This window comes from Natrix helvetica (assembly GCF_964273705.1).
Source record: "Natrix helvetica genome assembly, chromosome: Z".
NCBI classification, from domain to species: domain Eukaryota; kingdom Metazoa; phylum Chordata; class Lepidosauria; order Squamata; family Natricidae; genus Natrix; species Natrix helvetica.
In genome coordinates this window covers 135,359,936-135,379,368 of record NC_138554.1, presented here as the reverse complement: position 1 = coordinate 135,379,368, position 19,433 = coordinate 135,359,936, and the positions used below count along the sequence as shown (strand labels likewise).

General features: G+C 43.2%; 1 protein-coding gene across 1 annotated transcript in view; it reads left to right on the top strand.

Moving 5' to 3' along the window:
• Positions 1–241: 241 nt before the first annotated feature.
• LOC309401155 (sodium channel protein type 5 subunit alpha-like) overlaps positions 242–19,433 on the top strand; it is a 97,929-nt gene continuing 78,737 nt past the window's right edge. Inside the window, exons 1-6 of the mRNA XM_081970180.1 lie at positions 242–337; positions 2,956–3,084; positions 7,951–8,042; positions 9,361–9,570; positions 10,617–10,680; positions 14,720–14,861. Coding sequence (XP_081826306.1) covers positions 246–337; positions 2,956–3,084; positions 7,951–8,042; positions 9,361–9,570; positions 10,617–10,680; positions 14,720–14,861 — 729 coding nt within the window. The 5' untranslated portion in view covers positions 242–245. The remainder of the gene's footprint in view (positions 338–2,955; positions 3,085–7,950; positions 8,043–9,360; positions 9,571–10,616; positions 10,681–14,719; positions 14,862–19,433) is intronic.

Here is a 19,433-nt window from a genome sequence, read left to right as displayed (position 1 = left end):
CGAGAAAGTCCCTATGTTCTCCAGGAAAAATGCAAGGAAATGCCTGGTGTTTACAGATTAAATAATTTCTCCCCCAGCTAGTTCAGTGTTATTTATTTTTATCTCTTTTAAATAAATTGGGAATCGGAAGCAACAATTTAATGTGGACAGTATTTGTGAGCTAATGGACAGTGAGGACTAGTGTCATGTTCCTAAAATATCATTTTCCTGAACTCCTATAATTCACATTGTTTACTTGGTTTATCATGCTCACTATTTTAACGAATTGCGTTTTCATGGCTCTTTCGGATTCATCACAGACAAACAGCAAAGAGAATTCTTCAAGCAAATATGTTGAGTAAGTAGTTTTATCAATATTGTTCCATTTTCATTGCAATGCATTATTGCATTAAAAAAGGGTGAAAAAAGTAAAGGAGTCTGCAGATTTTACCCTGCTAGTTGTTGCAGACTCTAGGGGGCGCTGCTCATCTCTGTGCGAAGGCCATTGAGCCAGCATTGTCTGAATACATTTCCATGATCATGTGGCCAGCATGACATCATTAGGGGGCGGTGCTCATCTCCATTTCAAAGCCAAAGAGCCAACGTTGTCCAAAGATGCCTCCGTGGTCATGTAGCCGGCATGACTAAATGCCGAAGGTGCACGGAACGTTTTTTCCTTCCCACCAAAGGTGGTTCCTATTTTTCTACTTACATTTTTACATGCTTTTGAACTGTTAGGTTGGTAGGAGCTGGGACAAATAATGGGAGCTCACTCCGTTATGCGGCGCTAGGGATTTGAACCGCCGAACTGCCGACCTTTCTGATCGACAAGCTCGTCATCTTAGTTGCTGAGCCACCAGGTCCCTCTATAAAAAAAATATAAAAATATATATCCACCTCCAAATGTTCTGTAAACTTTAAGAATGATTATAGAGTAACAACAGACAGAGAGACCTCTTGTCTTAGTTTGTTTTAAATTAGTGTGTCTTTATATAGAAATTGTGTATGTGTGTATGTGTGATTTCAAAATAATAAACTGAACACATTACAGATAGTCCTTGATTTACGACCAATTATCACTTAGCAATCATTCAAAGTTATGACTGACCCCCCCCCCCCTGTAAAGGTATTTATGACCTAGTTTCACTCCCCCACAGGCAGGTGACTTTTGGGCACTTGGCAACCAGCCTACATTTGTTTGCAGTGCCCTGTCATGTGACTACGGCTACAAAGAACCATGTTGATGCAGTGGTTAGGATGTAGTATTGCAGGCTAATTCTGCTGACTGTCAGAAGTTCAATCCTGACCAGCTCAAGGTTGACTCAGCCTTCCATCCTTCCGAGGTGGGTAAAATGAGGACCCAGATTGTTGGGGGCAAGAGGCTGACTCTGTAAACTGCTTAGAGAGGGCTGTAAAGCACTGTGAAGCAGTATACAAATCTAACTGCTATTGCTATTATGACTTTTCCCCCCTTGAAAACCAGTATTTACCAGTAGTTTCTGACAAAGCTCACCCCAGAATGAGCAATGGCTTTGCTTAATGACTGCCACAAATAAAAACCACACAACCAGGTCAGTCAAGTAATGATGTCCTTTATGAGTGTCACGGCAACACAACCATAATTAACAAACTCCATTACATGTGTAAGTCATAAAGAAATCAATATTAATTAGGAGAAACATACACACTAGGAAGATTGTGTGAAAATGTGCTTGGGAAGCGTGCTAGAAAATGCACACATGCTCTTGCTGAAATTATAAGCTGATGAAGAAGTGGAGAGGAGTTAAATTTCCATTTGGAAAAAAACAACAACTGTAACAGTAAAAACGATGGAGGCTCTGATTTTATCAGCAAAAATGCGCCTCATCTTATATCAGAACTGGTATGTAGCTGAACTAACTCAAAGTTTTCTACTACTTCCTGAAGAGATATCTGTTGCAAGACAAATACCAACAGCACTTAGACTTATATACCGCTTCACAGTGCTTTACAGCCCTCTCTAAGTGATTTAGAGTCAGCCTCTTGCCCCCGACAATATGGGTCCTTATTTTATCCACCTCAGAAGGATGGGAGGCTGAGTCAACCTTGAACCTGGTGAGACAACAAAAATATAAGTGCAGGTAATCCTCAAGTTACGAATGTAATGGAGCCTGGCTATTACATTCGTAATCCAAGGATTTGCAGGAGTGAATCACATAACTTGAACGTAATCACTCCCTGCTTTTGCCCACATATTCACTAACTGAATGTGTGAGTCATTAAGAGCACGAGGTATCTCAGCCTAGTGCTTCTGACCACCCAAGGCTTCCCTTGACCTACTGAGATATCTCATACTCCACCACCCCCCCATCCTGCCCAACTGGGTCTCCTATCTGACTTAGATTTCGATGATCAACAGAGCTGCCTCCTCTCCAGGCTTGAGCCAAGGGTTGCTGAAGCTGCAGGGACCAAGATGTTGTGTCCCTACAGGCTTTGGTTGCTTTGCCTCCAGAAGTTGTGAATGCCCCAACACTGAAGTTGTGAATGCCCCATGTGGAAGTCTTTAAGAAGATGTTGGATAGCCATTTGTCTGGAACGGTATAGGGATTCCTGCCTAGGCAGGGGGTTGGACTAGAAGACCTCCAAGGTCCCTTCCAACTCTACTATTGTATTGTATTGTATTGTATTGTATTTGCAAAAAGCTTTTGCTGATGAAAGCAGAGGGACGCGTGTGTCCCTCCGACCCTCGGTTATGGTGTCAAAGGCCTTTACTCAAGAGCTTTGCCAATGAGAACAGAGCATGGGGTGCCTCATGGGCTGGGTGAGGACGGCCTATAGCCATAAATGTGAGGTTCTCAGGGGAATTCCTCCAATATCTCTACATGGGATCTGGCATTCTCACCCAATGTTTTCTTAGGGGAAGGGGCAGACTAAGGCATTGGCATCCAAGGGGTCTGAAAAACTGCTGACCCTGCCTTGTGTTTTTCCTCTACTCAGGTATACTTTCACTGGAATTTATACTTTTGAATGTCTGATCAAGATTCTGGCAAGAGGGTTCTGCTTGAATGAATTCACTTTCCTCCGGGACCCATGGAACTGGCTGGATTTCAGTGTCATCGTGATGGCGTAAGTGTCACCCTTCTCCTTTGAACAGCCTATAATTAAGGAGCGGTTCTCCTTCGTTTTTCCCCCCAAGAGTTGGCAGTAATTATTTATTTATTGTTTGTTCCATGGCCCTTTCTTATTCTTCCAGCCCAGATACTAGTATCTGAGCAGCTTATATTCCCTTCCTACCCTGTTTCCCTCAGAATAAGACCTCCATGGATAATAAGCCCAATCGGGCTTTTGAGTGCATGCGCTAAAATAAGCCCTCCCAGAAAAATAAGCCCTCCCAGAAAATATTGCAACACAACAACAGCCATGAGATGACCTTGCTCGCCCCCTCCTGCACCTAACAAATAATAAGACCTCCTTGAAAATAAGGCAAGCGCTTATTTCAGGAGTCAACAGAAAATAAGACCCTGTCTTATTTTCGGGGAAACACAGTACGTTATAAAGATGGTAGAATAAAACAGAGAAAAAATTGCAAAACAAAGCAATGATGACCTTGGTACTCAACAACTTTGAGTACCAATTTGGCACTCCATGCATTTTGATATGAACACTTTGTCCCAGTATTCATTGTTTGTTTGGTACTCAATGCACAAGCTAAAACTTGTCATTGGCGGCTGCTTTCTGACTCTCTACATTTTTCCTCATGGGAAAAATTCATTTGGTACTCAGTGTTTTTTGGTACTCATTACACCTCCCAGAACCAATTAATGATGAGTAATGAGGTACCATTACCAGTATAATAACAGCGCTACTGAAAAATATATTATAGCCACAAAATTAACCATATCGTTGGTCAAACAATTAACCAGGAAAATTCTTAATGCTGCATGATTTTAATACTGTGTAAAAAGTATTGAGTTAAATCTGTCACTTTGTCCCCAAGTTGGTGGCTAATCAGAGGATCTATTGCTCGGTGCAGTTATAATAATATAGTGCCATTAAATGCTTTGCATGAATGTTAGTATGGGAAGATGGGGCTTGTAGTCCTAGCATGGTTGTCAAAAAGCAGATTCCAAGAGACTGACTTGAAAAATTAATGAGTTTTTGTGTTCTGAACCTTCATCAAACATATACATCTACTTGGATGAAAAACAAAAAAACGAAGATGAATGACTTGTAGTATCAATCTTTCTACCAATATTGGAAAAAATATTGTAATTGAAGTTAATAGATAAATAGGTAAATAAATGTTTTTATGTATGTATGTATGTGTGTGTATGTCTGTGTGTGTATGTGAATACACACACACACACGTTTTGCGGAATTAGGTAGAAGTTTTCATAATGCATGAGTGGGTTTATCCGTTAGGAAGGGGAATGAAGAAATTCAGGCCATTCTTGATTTATGACCACAGTTGGCACCATAATTTCAATTGCTCAGCAACACAATTGTTAAGTGAATTGCCCCCAGGCTTATGGTCTTTTCCTCCCATAGTTATTAAGCAAATCGCTGCAATACATAAGTGAATCAAACAGTCATTAAGCAATTCCGGCTTCCCTCATTGACTTCGTTTGTGGGAAACCAGCTGGGAAGGTTATAACTGGTGATCACGTGACCCTGGGACACTGCAACCGCCATAAGTACATGCCAGTTGCCAAATGCCCAATTTGGATCACCTGACTATGAGGATACTGCAATGATCGCATGAAAAACAATCACGTCACTTTTTTTTAGTGCTGTTGTAACTTCAAAGACTTACTAAACAAAAAGCTGTAAGTTGAGGACTATATCTAGCATTGTTAGTGTTAAGGGCCAAAACAGGAGAGCATGTGTGGGGGAGCACCAGAAACTGGAAGAGCAGCTCCAGAGTGCAAATGCATGAGAACACTGGAAACTGGAAGAACAGTTCCCAGCACACATGCGCGTGCCGGGAAGCTGAGCTTCCAGTTTACGGTATGCATATGCATGCTGGTCATTTCATCTTCCAGTTTCTGGCATGCATGCGTGCATGAAGACCAGCTGGCCAGCATGCACGCACATGCTGGAAAACGGAAGCTCAGCTTCTTGGTGCACGCATGCACACCAGGAGACTGGTGCTCCCACATGCACAACAACTAGCTGGCTGGCATGCATGCGTGCACCAGAAACTGGAAGCTCAGCTTCCCAATCCACACATACGCACCAGGAGGTTGCCCTTCCGCTCCCATGCATGTGAAGACCAGTTGGTCGGCACGCATGAACCCAGAAGAACAACGGGCAATGGCTGGCGTGCCAGAGAGATGGCTCTGCATGCCACTTCTGGCACATGTGCCCTAGGATTTATCATCCCTTTGTAATCCAAGATGACCAATCTGTAAATATGGTTCCATTTATTCTCTACTTCTGGCTGGGAAACTCTGGGAGTTGAAGTCCACCCATCTTTAAGGGGCCAAGATCTACAAGCCACTAAAATATGACAATGAAATTGTCATCTATTCTGGCAACTTTCCAAGTTTTCAAGAGCCTGGCAGCCTGGCTACTAAGATACCCACCACCACCACCAACACCACACACACAGTATGGAAATGTTCCTAAGCCTGAATTTTCCTGTCAAGGGAGAAAAAAGGATCAATATCAATATTTTCCGACAAGAAGCGTCACATTTTAATCCCATAAACCCTCCTGAAAGGAAACCAAAGAGGCAATTACAGGCCTCATGAGGCCATTCCTCTGTCTTGTACAGAGAATAATCCTGTTTGAAAGACGGGGAGGAATTCTGTCTTTAAAAATGCTGCCAAGATTCAGAACAGTGGTGGGATTCAAATTTTTTAACTTCCTGTTCTGTGGGCGTGGCACGGTGGGTGTGGCTTGATGGTGTGGCAGGAAGAAGGTTACTGCAAAATCCCCATTCCCTCCAGATCATCTGGGACTCGGGAGGCAGAGAATAGATGGGGGCGTGGCCTGCCAAAGGTGGTATTTACCGGTTCTCCGAACTACTCAAAATTTCCGCTACCGGTTCTCCAGAACTGGCCAGAACCTGCTGAATCTCACCTCTGATTGAGACGTAGGGAATCCATGAGTGTATGTGAGATGACTCACATGGAAGCTTCCCCTAATACCTCTCCAGATGTCAATTTGGAGGAGGATGAACCAGTCCCGGACAATTTTGGAGGGGAGTTAGTCAACCAGCTGGCTGAGAGGAATTTGGCTGAACCACAACTGCAGCAGCACAACTGAGGCTTCATGTGGGGAAAGCACACAGCTGTAGCTGGTTAGTGATGAGAAAGACGAACTGCCTTCTGCACCTGACCTGAGGACACATAGCACTAGCAATTAACACTTAGACTTATATACTACTTCATAAGTGCTTTTACGTGCCTCTCTAAGCGGTTTATAGAGTCAGCCTATTGCCCCCAACAATCTAGGTCCTCATTTTGCTGACCTCAGTAGGATGGAAGACTGAGTCAACTTTGAGCCGGTCAGGATCGAGCTACTAGCAATTGGCAGAATTAGCCTGCAATACTGCTTTCTAACCACTGCGCCACCAAGTAGGGCAGAGTAAAGGCAGGAGCAGCGAAGGTCATCCCGATCACTCGCGAGGAGGCAGCCTCTTGATAGGCTGCACCAGAAATTGGCTATTTAGCACAGCAGTCAGATGGAGACGATGCGTTCCTTTCCTAGCTACATTTGTCTTGTTTGTTGGGATCTCTGCCTTGTTTTGGATTAAGACTATGTCTTGACTTTGTCTCATGGCATGTGAACTCTAGACTTTTCTTGCCTCTTATGTCGTGGGTTTAATTTCGCCTGGTGAATTTATCTTGTTCGGGAAACTTTCAAGTGCCCTGTGGACTCCTTGGCCATTGCTCTCTGGACTAACATTGACCTGCTTTTGACCGGACTTAATTGGGACAGTTCTGGGTTTTTAGTGAAGGGAATTGCTGGGGGATATTAATTAACCCACTAAACTGCTGTTACGTGTATGTGTGTGTGTGAGCGTGTTTCTACAGAGAGGGGTAAAAAAAATCTAGAAAGTGACTACCATCAGGTGAACAAAGCCCTGCTCCTTTTCTATATGCATCATGATACATAGGGAAAAAAGGGAGGGGGTTGTTTGCATGGTTGGGACTGTCATTTTGATGTTCCTTCTCCTGTGGGCACCTCTGAGAAAGAGTCTTGAAGTTCTCCGTGAGCAATTAATCCCCAGATGTCAGACTTTCCACTCGTATCTAATTTTTGCGTTGATTTGCATATTTCAGTTTTGAATTATTTTGCACTTATTTATTTTGCAAAAATACCAGCCCAGAATGCTTCAATAACCATTTTTTTGCTACTAAAGTAGCCTCGTGGCGAGATAGGCTGCAAGGGCATTTGATAATAATTGCAATAGGCAGCTTTAAATGGAACAGCTTACATCCTAAAATGATACCTTTAATATTATTAAATGACAGCACCTGTCTGTCCCAGATCTTTGCGAAGAACTTAACAAGATGACCAAAAATGTGAAACCCAGTCTGAACATCTGGCGTTATGTGTGTAATGCCATCATCTTCATTTAAGGACCCCATAATGCCTTGCGGGGTGGAGTCTGGGAAACTGAATGGAGCTAGCAAAGTGTTTTCATGGCCAGATGCCCTTCCTGTCACCAATGCGGATTTTTGTTCAGCAGATCTATTCTCAGAGAAATATTTGCCTCTACCTAGGATCAAACTCACAACCTCCTGATTGTGAGGCGAGAGCTCCACCTCTAGGCCACCATACCACTTCTATGTTTGAAAAGACCATCATAATAATAATAATAATATTGTTGCTGGACTAGGTTGGTACCGATCAATTCCTGATAGCTGTTTCTTCCCACTGATTGGTGACGCTTAATGGGAGTTTAAACAGTTAGAATCAACCCTCTCTCCCAGATCTAGAGAAGGCCCTAACACTGACATTTGCTGTATGTTGATGTTACAGGTATATAGGAGAGCTTATAGAACTGGGAAATGTCTCTGTCCTTCGGATGTTCCGAGTGTTGAGAGCATTGAAAACAATTTCCATTGTCCCAGGTATGAAACTTTTGGAATCATTTCTCATGGTGATAAGAACAACAAAACAACAGAGTTGGGAGGGACCTTGGAGATCTTCTAATCCAACCCTTTGCTCAAGCATTATACGCTATACCCGTGATGGCGAACCTATGGCACACATGCCAGAGGTGGCACACAGAGCCCTCTCTGCTGGCACGTGCGCTTCCACCCCCGTCAGATCTCCATGGCGTTTTTTTCGTGAGCTTCTGTTTTCCTGCAAACAACAAAACAGAAGCTTATGAAAGAAAATGATTTTACCTTTTGCCGCACTGCTGGTGTTGGGATGCCCCGCCTCCTGCCGGCCAGCTGATCTTTGGGTCTCTGCTGCGCATATGTGCATGCCCACACACGCGTACATCCATGCATACCCACGCATGCAAGCAAACATTTCAGTTTGGGCATATGCGCACATGAAAGTTTGGGCACTTGGCGTCTAAAAGGTTCACCATCACTGCGCTATACCATTTCAGACAAGCAGTTACCCAATCTCTTCTTAAAAACCTCCAGTGTTGGGGCACCCACAACGTCTGAAGATAATTAATTGCTCTCGCTGTCAGGAAATTTCTTCTTAATTCTAGGTGGGGGGTGGGGTGTCTACCTTTGATTAGTTTCCCTCCATTGCTTCTTGTCCTGCCCTTACGTGCTTTGGAGAAAAGGCTGACCCCGCTCTTCTTTGTAGCTGTTGGAAGATTGCTATCACATCATGCCTAGTCCTTCTTTTATTAAACTAGACCAGTGACGGTGAATCTTTTAGACACCGAGTGCCAAAACTGCATGCGTGCACATGCCCATGCAACGGAAAGGTCATGGACATGCACGCATGTGCATCAGAGACCCGAAGAACAGCTGGCAGGGCATCCCAACACTGTCAGTGTGGCAAGAGGTAAGATCTTTTTCTTTTGTGAGCTTCTGTTTCGTCGTTTGCAGGGAAACAAGAGCTCACGAAAGAAACGCCACAGAGATCGGACCTGGGGCGATGGCATGCATGCCAGCAGACAGGACTTTGCATGCCACCCCTGGCACGCGTGCCATAGGTTCGCCATCATGGAAACTAGACATGCCCAATTGCTGCAACCGTTCTTTGTATGTTTAGCCTCTAGCCCTCTGTTTGTTTCTCTTCACTGCACTTTTTCTAGAGTCTCCACATCTTTTTAATGTTGAGATTAAAGGTGTCCAGGGATCCTTGTTGCTCTGTGAGCTTGATTGTTTTCTTGTTTTCATTACCAATATCACTAGCACTGATGATCTCCAGTTCTTATGATCTTGACATTTCTTTCATTCTTGTACCTCCTTGCAGGTCTGAAGGTCATTGTTGGAGCTTTGATCCAGTCGGTGAAGAAACTCACAGATGTGATGATCTTGACTGTTTTCTGTTTGAGTGTCTTTGCCCTCATTGGCCTCCAACTCTTCAAGGGACACCTGAAACAGAAATGTGTCAGGAACTATACGGAATTTATCAATCAGAGCATAAGTAACATTTCCTATGAGGTTTTCATCAACACTGAAGGTAAGATACCTAAGCTCCTGCCATGACGATTAAGACATCGTATATTTGAGCCTCCTCTTTGGGCTATGTATGGAAAGTGGGGGGGAAATATATATCCCAGAATGAGGCAGTAAGAATTCAATCTCATATTTGGGACTTTAAAAACCTCAGGATGTAGGTTTGTTTGTTTGTTTGTTTGTTTTATTGGATTTATATGCCGCCCCTCTCCCAAAGGACTCAGGGCGGCGTACAGCATTAAAAACACATATTACAAAACTTAAAAGACAATTAGAAACAATCCAAGAAACAAACCGAATTAATATAACACTAACATTTAAAAATTAGATAAAATTAACAGGTCAGGCCGGTTTGCTGGAAAAGCCAACTTTTTAGGGTGCGTCGGAAGGACCGGAGGTCGGGGATTATGTGAAGGGAGATTGTCTTGACCTTTTTATTTAAAATTAGCTGATAATCCATAGTTGCCGAGGTATTTATTTATAAGGGGAAAATGTCCGGACCAAAAATAATTTCTAATGTTGGATTTTCCTCCTTACCAGAGGGAGCCCTCTTGTGGAGTACTGTGAAGCCGTTACCATGGCAATTCCACTGAGTTGTACAGTAGAAGCCATTTTACGGCAGTACAGTAGAAGCCATTTGAAGGCACAACAGGCTATATCATAACAGAACAAACACACCGAGGAGTTTTAGGGGTGTCTTACCCCCACAGTATTTGTTTCCGGAGAGTAAGTCATCTATGTACCACATTTGGTTGAAATTGCTCCAGGTGTTTCAGAGTTATGCTGGAACACACACACACACACAGCCATTTATATATATTTTGTATTTAAAAACAACATATCCAGAAAGACAGGGGGTGACAAAGATGTATTTTTGACTGAATATTAAGAGAAAGATGTTTTCTAAGAATCTGGAGGGATGGAACGGAAGAAAGTTTGGGAAAACAGAGCTGATTTGTTTGCAGGACATCCTAATATTTTGACGATTGAAAACCACGGGTCTGAGAAGCTGTTCCATTATTTATAGAGCTGGTCTTTCTGATTTTGCAGAAAACTACCAACTGAAAAATGGCACTGAAGACTTTTTGTTGTGTCGCAATGGCTCAGATGGAGGGTAAGTGGGTCTAGTTATTATTTGCGTATTTGAAATTTTCCCCCTTGATTTGAAAGCTCAGGGTGGCTGCATTTCAACAGGATAAGAATCTGGATATTTTCCCCCCTATTGTTCCTGCTGTGACCACAGGCAGTCCTCAACTTACGACCGCAATAGAGTGCAAAATTTCCATTGATGAGCAAGACAGCTGTTAAGTGAGTTATGCCCAATTTTATGACCCTTTCTTGCAACCTTTGTTAAGTGAATCACTCCGTTGTTAAGTGCCCCGTTGACTTTGCTTGTCAAAAGTTCACAAAAGGGAACCACATGATTCCGGGACATGACAACCGTCATAAATGCATATCAGTTGCAAAGCGGCTGAATTTTGATCACATGACCATGGAGATGCTGCAATGGTTGTAAGAGTGAAAAATAGGCATAAGTCACTTTTTTCAGTGCTGTTGTAAGTTCGATTTGTCACTAAATGAATGGTTGTAAATCGAGGACTACCTGTACTCATCAAATTTGGATTCTGTAATTGAACCATGAACTGAGAGTAGTTAACAATGAAAAAATAAAATACCAAGAAATACCAATACCAATAAAAATGTTGATTACGGTAGACAGGAGCACCAGGAAAAAATAAATCTTAAAAACTTACATGATATAAGTTTTAACTTCCCAAACAAACCACATTCCACTTTTAGTTTGGTGCTGAAAGCCGTCCTACTAGGAGTCTCTAATTCTATTTTTTTTTAAATAATTTTATTGGTTTTTAAACATTTATAGGGAAGGGTAGGTGGATATACAAAAACTTTTGGCAGCTACATCATGCTGAAAGTAGAAATCTCCCCAAATCTCACAACTTTTACAGAAAGAAAAACAAAAGATAAAAGATAAGCAAAAACAGCATCTTATTATACATTGTATCAACCATATGTTCAATCATCTCTTTTATCACTTTCTAATATATCAACAATTACAGTAATATTTCAAATACCTTTATTTTTGTGACCTGAGTCTTTTCCGTATTGCTCCCTCCCCCTTGTCCCCTGGGGGGGGGGTGCAGCCCCTCCCTCCCTCATATCTTGTATATTATCACCTTTTTCACTACCTTTTATAGTTTCATCCTAGGAGGGAACTGTGTTTTTTCATGAAGGCCTCTGCCTCCACAACTGAATTAATTCTAATTCTATTTCCCACCCAGAAAACCAACATTCCTTCTGGCAATAACCATTTAAACCAAATTCCTTTATTATATAATTTCTTTGATAAAGAAGAATACTTCCTCCTCTTTTCTCTTATTTTTTTCAGAATTTGTTTAAGAATGGCAATTTCTTTATCTTTATATTTTAATGCCCTCCCCCCTTTTGGCTCCCAAAACCTCATCCCTCGTGGTCTTCCTAAGAAATTTAACATGGACTTCCCTTGGAACATTATGTGTTCTGGCATATTCTGAATTGATTCTATAAACCAGGTCCATATCCCACCACAATTGTTATTTATCTCTCTTAATGTATTCTGCTAAGATTGTACACATAATATCCGTAAGGTCTTCATCTTCTATCTCGGGTAGGTTCTGGAATCTGAGAAAAAGGGACATTCTTTCAAATTCCATCTTTACCCTGAAGTTTTCCAGTTCTCTATTCCCCTTCTGAGTTGCCTTCACCTCCTCCCTCAGCCCAACCACGCCCTCCTCCAGTACTCCAACCCTCTGCTTATTTTCTATTGTTTACTGCTGTGCATCTCTGAGCTGCTCTTTAAAATCTGTCAGTTCTTTTTTCAGTTCTTCCTGTCCCTTCATAATAGCCTGAAACATTTGGGCAACTGGTAAGTCCTTTGTGCTCTCTCCAGCCACTTCTTGATGTAAGAATGATAAAGTTTTTGTCTGTTGGGTCGTTGGGCTAGATGCAGAGGAGGCAGGTGCCAAGGCTGCCTTCCCCAGCGGTGGTTTTCTGGGCCCCATTTGTTAAGCTCAGGGATAAGTGTAAATCCTTATGCAGAAGAAATGGCATCTGTGGAGTGCGCAGTTGGGTGATACCAAGGAGGCAGACAAGCCAAGAAGTGAATGTTAATCCTCAGTCATAGTTCCAAGCCAGAAGAAGAGAGTCAAATAATCCAAATCCTGAAAGACCATAAAACAGGGGAGGCTCCAGAAGTCCTTCAGGAGGTAATAGTAATATAAAGCCAGAAATTTCTTCAAAGGTAGTTTCAAAAGGCTAGTTTCATTTATTAGAGTGAAGAAGAAGAAGGAAGTGAGTTATCTTGGCTCCGCCTCTCACAGGAAACCAGGGAGCAAAGCATTCTTTGATCCAACTATATCGCTCCTGACGGGTTTTTTATTTGGGGTATTTTAATTGTATTCAATTTATTTAGGGGTTTTTAAACATTGTGTTTTTACTTGTTTTTATCTATCAGTTCACCTCCTCCTTGTATATGTCGTATATATGTCTTGGTATATGTTTTGTTATATGTATGTCGATATATTTATTTCCTATGTTTTGTTGTACGCCGCCCCGAGTCCTTCGGGAGAGGGTGCGGCTAAGAAATAAATATTTATTATTATTATTATTATTCAAAGTTTCCATAAGGCTTTTAAAACAGCTCAGGAATCACTTCTTGCAATTGTGATGTAAATCTTTCTCATAGTTAGTACATTCAACGTTTTACTCTCTCACTCCATTCCAAGATCGAGAGATAGTTCAAATGCTGCTTTAACCGAGGGGGGTAAAAAAAAAAACCCTCCAATCTTGTAACTTCAAATAGATTGAATCCACAAGTTGCGAGTAGCTGTTGCTCATCCATTAAATGGTGTTAAAAGAGATTAGGGCAAACCTCCCACCTCCAGTACTTCACTGCAACTTCTGATTGATTATTTCCTTCCGGAATCCATTCGGCACAGGCGCAGGCAGCCGACAGCTATGCCATGTGCCCTCCTTCTCTCCTCGGCTCCTGGGGCGAGACTGGAAACCCCCCGATGGCTGCCCCCGCTTCTGGGGGCTCCATCAAGCCACCCTACGGCAGGTGGTCCCTCCAAGACTCCCTGTGCTCCCTAAAGGAGCCCACCAGAGAGATGAGCAGCGGACGGCAACGTCCGTCACCTCCAGGAACCGGAAGTGATCTGGAGTCTCTAATTCTAAATGTTGTAAGAGAAACATGAGGACTAGCATCTTCCCCCATAGGCCCCAAAGCCAAAACGCTTACTTAAAGACAAAAGTCAATTCTAGTGAATCCAAATTTGAACAGATGAAGAGTTTCACAGTATCCCATGGACTATAAATGCATAAACAAGAACATAAAAAACATTTAGAGCAAAATACTTTATTTTCACTTAAGAAGTTCAGCTAGCAAGGTTTTCCTCCTCATTAACGGATGTCACTTTACATTTAGGCCAGGCCCCTAACTTCAATGGGGTGCATGGGGATTGAACTGCAGGCATTTTCCAGAAATAGTTTGGATCCCTGTATGCCACGGGTGTCAAACTTGCCGTTATGTGATGTTTCATGACATTTTCCTCCTTCGCGGAGCTGAGTTGAGCGTGACTCATCTGGCCTGCAGGCCACCAGTTTGACACCTCTGCTGTAGGTCCTCACCTAACGACCATATGGGATTCACTCAACAACAGCAATCGCGGTTATCAGAATTGCCATTGCTACAAGTAGAGGAATCTCTTAATCACCACGTCACTTAGAGCAGGGGTATCAAACTGGATTTCTTTGGGGGCCGGCAGGGGTGGAGGAGGGTGGGGGAGATATGGAACAGACGCAAAGCAGGGCATGAGGACGGCCTCCAGGAGCACTCTGCCAGCCGAAAACAGGCTGCATGGAGGCTGCAGGTGCCCCCCTCCCGTGCCTCGTTTTGGCCAGCAGAAGCACCATGGGACAGTGCTATTTCCAGGCCAGCCCCGCGGTGCAGATTTAAGCACCCCACGGGCCGGATCTGGCCCGCGGGCCTTGGGTTTGACACCCCTGACTTAGAGATACAGTGGCTGGTCCCAATTATAGCCATGAAGCGAGGACTACCCGGACTCTACTTTAAATGAGAACATTGTCTTTTTCAGGACCTGCCCACCACAATACGCCTGCCTGAAAGTCGGAGATAATCCCGATTTTGGCTTCACCAGCTTTGATACTTTTGGTTGGGCTTTCTTGTCCTTGTTCCGCCTCATGACGCAAGACAACTGGGAACGCCTCTACCAACAGGTCTGTGTGTGTGTGTGTGTGTGTGTGTGTGTGTGTGTGTGTGTGTAGCTCTTTTTAAAATTTCTCTGCAGCTTGCTAAAGTTGCTTTTACTCATGCAAAGTCGCAAATGGGCTTTTCCAAATTGGAATTCCTTTTTCGTTTTTCCCCTTGAAAAGGTTTCAATTCCCTTCATTAAAGAAGCTTCTTCAGTTCTGGTAGAAAATGGAAGGATTCATTTTCTTTGCAGTCCTCTGGTCGTTTGCATGTTGAGAGTCGTTAAGGGACACTTGAGGGATTACCGTACTTTTTGGAATATAAGACGCACCTTTTTCCCGCAAAAAAGAGGTTGAAAATCTGGGTGTGTCTTATACATCATTCTGGTCGCCACGATGTAAAAAAGATGTGGAGACTCTAGAAAGAATGCAGAGAAGAGCAACAAAGATGATTAGGGGACTGGAGGCTAAAACATGAAGAACGGTTGCAGGAAGTGGGTATGTTTAGCTTAAGAGAAAGAAGGACTAGGGGAGACATGATAGCAGTCTTCCAATATCTCAGGGGTTGCCACAAAGAAGAGGGAGTCAAACTATTCTCCAAGGTACCTGAGGATAGAACAAGAAGCAATGGGTGGAAACTAATCAAGGAGAGAAGCAACTTAGAACTAAGGAGAAATTTCCTGACAGTTAGAACATTTAATCAGTGGAACAACTTGCCTCCAGAAGTTGTGAATGCCCCAACACTGGAAGTCTTTAAGAAGATGTTGGATAGCTATTTGTCTGAAATGGTATAGGGTTTCCTGCCTAGGCAGGGGGTTGGACTAGAAGACCTCCAAGGTCCCTTCCAACTCTACTATTGTATTGTATTGTATTACACTGAATACAGCATTTTGTGCCTCCCGAAACACTGCCCTCTTGACCAAAATGGCCATGCTTAGCCTTTAGGAGGCTTTCAGAGTGCTCCTGGGGTCTGGGGAAGGCAGAAATGAGACAAAAACTGGCCTTTTTTTGCTCAATTTTGCCCCCCCCCTCCAGTCCCCAAGAGCAGTCTATAAGCCTCCTAAAGGCTATCCATGCCCCTTTTTTGAAAAAAAAAAAAAAACGGGCCATTTTTGGGGGGTTTGCAGAGTGCAAAAACTTTTTTTTTACATCTGCCTCTTCAAACCCCTGGTGTGTCTTATATTCTGGTGCGTCTTATACCCTGAAAAATACGGTATCTGTATCCTCAGAGTCATCTGAATCAGAATGCAAATGCACGTAAAACTTTTTTGGGGGAAGTATTTGAAAGGCCTGTTTTCAAGGGGAGGCGAAAAACACAGGAAAGTTAAGTTGCCTGTTGGAAAAGCACCTTTGGGACAACCATGGCCTGGAGGATTGAGAATCTGCACAGGCATTTATTCAAAGAAAGCTCTCTCCGTGCACAAATCAATTCTGTCAGATGAAACCTATTGCTCAGTTCCCTGCTTGGCTGCTGGTGTTTGTTCTCTTTTGACCTGATTGCAGAGTTTATTTACTGATTTAATAAAATGTTTACATCCCGTCTCTGGTCCCCCAAGCATCCTAAAGTAAAGGAAGGCAGCATGAAGATTGTTAGCACAGGGGAGTATTTTTAATTATGATGACCTCCCGCAGGCTGAAGTGCTGGTAGGTTCACTCCACAAGCGGAAAACTCTTTTCCCCTCGTCTGATCTCATCCTGAGAAAGATAAACAGATTAAACTACATGGGGTCAATGGATCAATGCTTGGGAATTTCCCAAAGATTAGGGGGATCCCTGCAGCTTGATAAGTAGCTAGGCATGTAGGCAATGTGTAATTGTGGGAAATACCATGAAAAATTTAATGGAAATAATGTTTGGTGCCCACAACTTGCACTTTTGCCCAGTTCCTCTTATTTTGGAGTTTTAGAAAGAATGTTGAGCAAAGATTCTACACAGTGGTGGGTTTCACATTTTGTTACCACCGGTTCGCCGTGCATGCGCCTTCCACACAAGTGCTTTGCTCGTGCATGGACCTTCTGCGCATCTGCCCAGCCTCAAAAATGTGCCTAAATAGGATGGCATAGAGCCGATTTCAATCCAAACCAGCTGAATATGACCTCTGATTCTACATATTTACAATAGAACACAGTAGCAGAGTTGGAAGGGACCTTGGAGGTCCAACCCCCTGCCTAGGCAGGAAACCTTATACCGTACCAGACAAATGGCTATCCAACATCTTCTTAAAGACTTCCAGTGTTGGGGCATTCACAACTTCTGGACGCAAGCTGTTCATATTCTGATGTTCATTGCACAGTTTTGGTACCCCTCATTTGGAGCACCTCAAGTTGGTCAAGATGTGGGACAGCTTGGGTCAGTCCTACTGTTAGACTCTGCCTAAGATTTGGGGTGTTGTGAAAGAGATGGGTGGACTTAACTTTCCATTTAAGGAACAGGACACTAATAAATCGGCCCAGCCATTTCTCATCTGCTGGGTGTCCTTCACTAGACAGGGGTACAAAGCTGTAACAAATAGCCATTTTATTTATATATCAGCTTTATTATTTTTTATAAACAACTCCAGGAGGCGAAGGTATCTCCTTCTTCCTTCTATTTTCCCAACCCTGTGAAATGGGTTGGGGTGAAACAGAGTGATTGGACCAAAGTCACCTAGCTGACTTTTGTGCATAAGGCAGGATTAGAACTCACCATCTCCTGTGATTGGTTGAAAGTTATCTAGGCAGCTTTCATGCCTAAGGTGGAACTAGAACTCACCATCTCTGATATCTAGCCTAGTGCATTAAACACAAGACCAACCTGGTTTATTTGTTTGTTTGTTCGTCCATTCGTTCATCCATCTATCTCAAGTCAGTGAATATAGCATTCCTTCCTCCATTTCTCTCTCTCACCATAACAGTAACCCTATGAGTCTGACAGGCCCTAAGACTGTGATGGAGAACCTATAGCACAAGTGGTGTGTGTGTTAGGGCATGCGAGGCATTGCCTTGTTCACTCCAGCGTGCATACGTCCTGACCAGCTGACTTCGGCCTTTATTTTTGGCTGGTTTTTGCCCTCCGGAGGCTTCTCTGAAGCCTCCAGAAGGCAAAAAAACAACCCAACGTGCAAACCAGAAGTTCGGGAACAGACTTCTGGTTTGCACATTGGGCCATTTTTCTCCCTCCAGAGGCTTCAGAAAAGCCTCCTGAAGCTTCCAGAGGGTGAAAAACGGCTCTATGGACAACTCGGAAGTTTGGGAATGGACTTCCAGGTTGCCCGTACAGGCATTTTTCGCCCTCCGGAGGCTTCAGGGAAGCCTTCGGAGGGCCCCCAAGGTGGCAGGCGAGGCCATTCCCCCCCCCTCAAAAATACCCCACAAGTGTTTTGTTAAAGTAGCATAGACTACAAATAATGCAAAGCACATTCCATTGCCGGGAGAGAATGCTTGCAGAACATGTTAGATCAGGCATGATCTGATCTAGCTGAAGTATTCATTTATCTTTATTACCCCATTCATCTAAGGGGTATAAAACCTTGCCTTCCTCCTGCGCTGAAGCAGACCCAAAACCATGCTTTTCTTGTATTGTGGCTTCCTGAGTGACATATACGTTTTCACAAGGACAGTGAAACGTTCTAGATTGCCATTTTCCTGATCCATCACTTGACTCGGTTAAGCTAATCAAATGATTGGCTTCCTATTGTCACACCCTTTACTTGCCTATCCATGTGGCTTTCCTAGCAAAATGCAGAAAGGGTTTCTCCCTTAAACTTCTCCCGTGCAATATGAAATAATCCCTTGGCCATTGTCAGTCACATATGAAGAACTGCTGCAAGAATTGGGAATGGCCATTCTAGAGAAAAGAAGGAGCAGAGGTGACATGATAGCAGCCTTCCAATATTTGAGGGGCCACCACTAAAGAGGAGAGGGTCAACTTATTTTCCAAAGCACCAGAAGGCAAGACGAGAAACAATGGATGGAAACTAATCAAGGAGAGAAGCAACCTGGAATTAAGGGGAAACTTCCTAACAGTGAGGACATTTGACCAGTGGAACAGCCTGCCTCTAGAAGTTGTAGGTGCTCCTCCATCACTGGAGTTTTTAAAAGACAGGACGACCAGTTGTCTCAAATGGTATAGAGCCTACTGCTTCAGTTGGACTAAAAGACCTCCAAGGTCCCTTCCAGCTCAATTCTGATTGAGTAGAGTCAACCTCTGCCTTCAGCATCTTCCAATATCTCTGCTACCCAGTATTTATTCATCAAAATGTAATACTTGCCTATCTCCCTCAGAGAGAGATGTACGAATATAATTGCTTGCTTGCTTGCTTTAGCTGAGTACCCAGGATGACCTTTGCACCTTGGATAAGGAGTGTGAGTGGGAACCTACCGGAACCGGTAGTAAAAAGATTAGCAACCCACTTCTGATAAGGATCCTATAGAGAATATTATCTGTATTCCTGGAATTTCTGTATTCCTGTAACACTGTATTCCTTCACTGTTCAGTGACCCCACAACCCCACAATGGTGGGGCAACACAGCAGGGCCTATGGAGTGGGGCACCCTATTCTGATTTAATAAAGGAGCTAAAACTTTATTAATGCCTCCAGCCATTGTTACTTCAAGATGT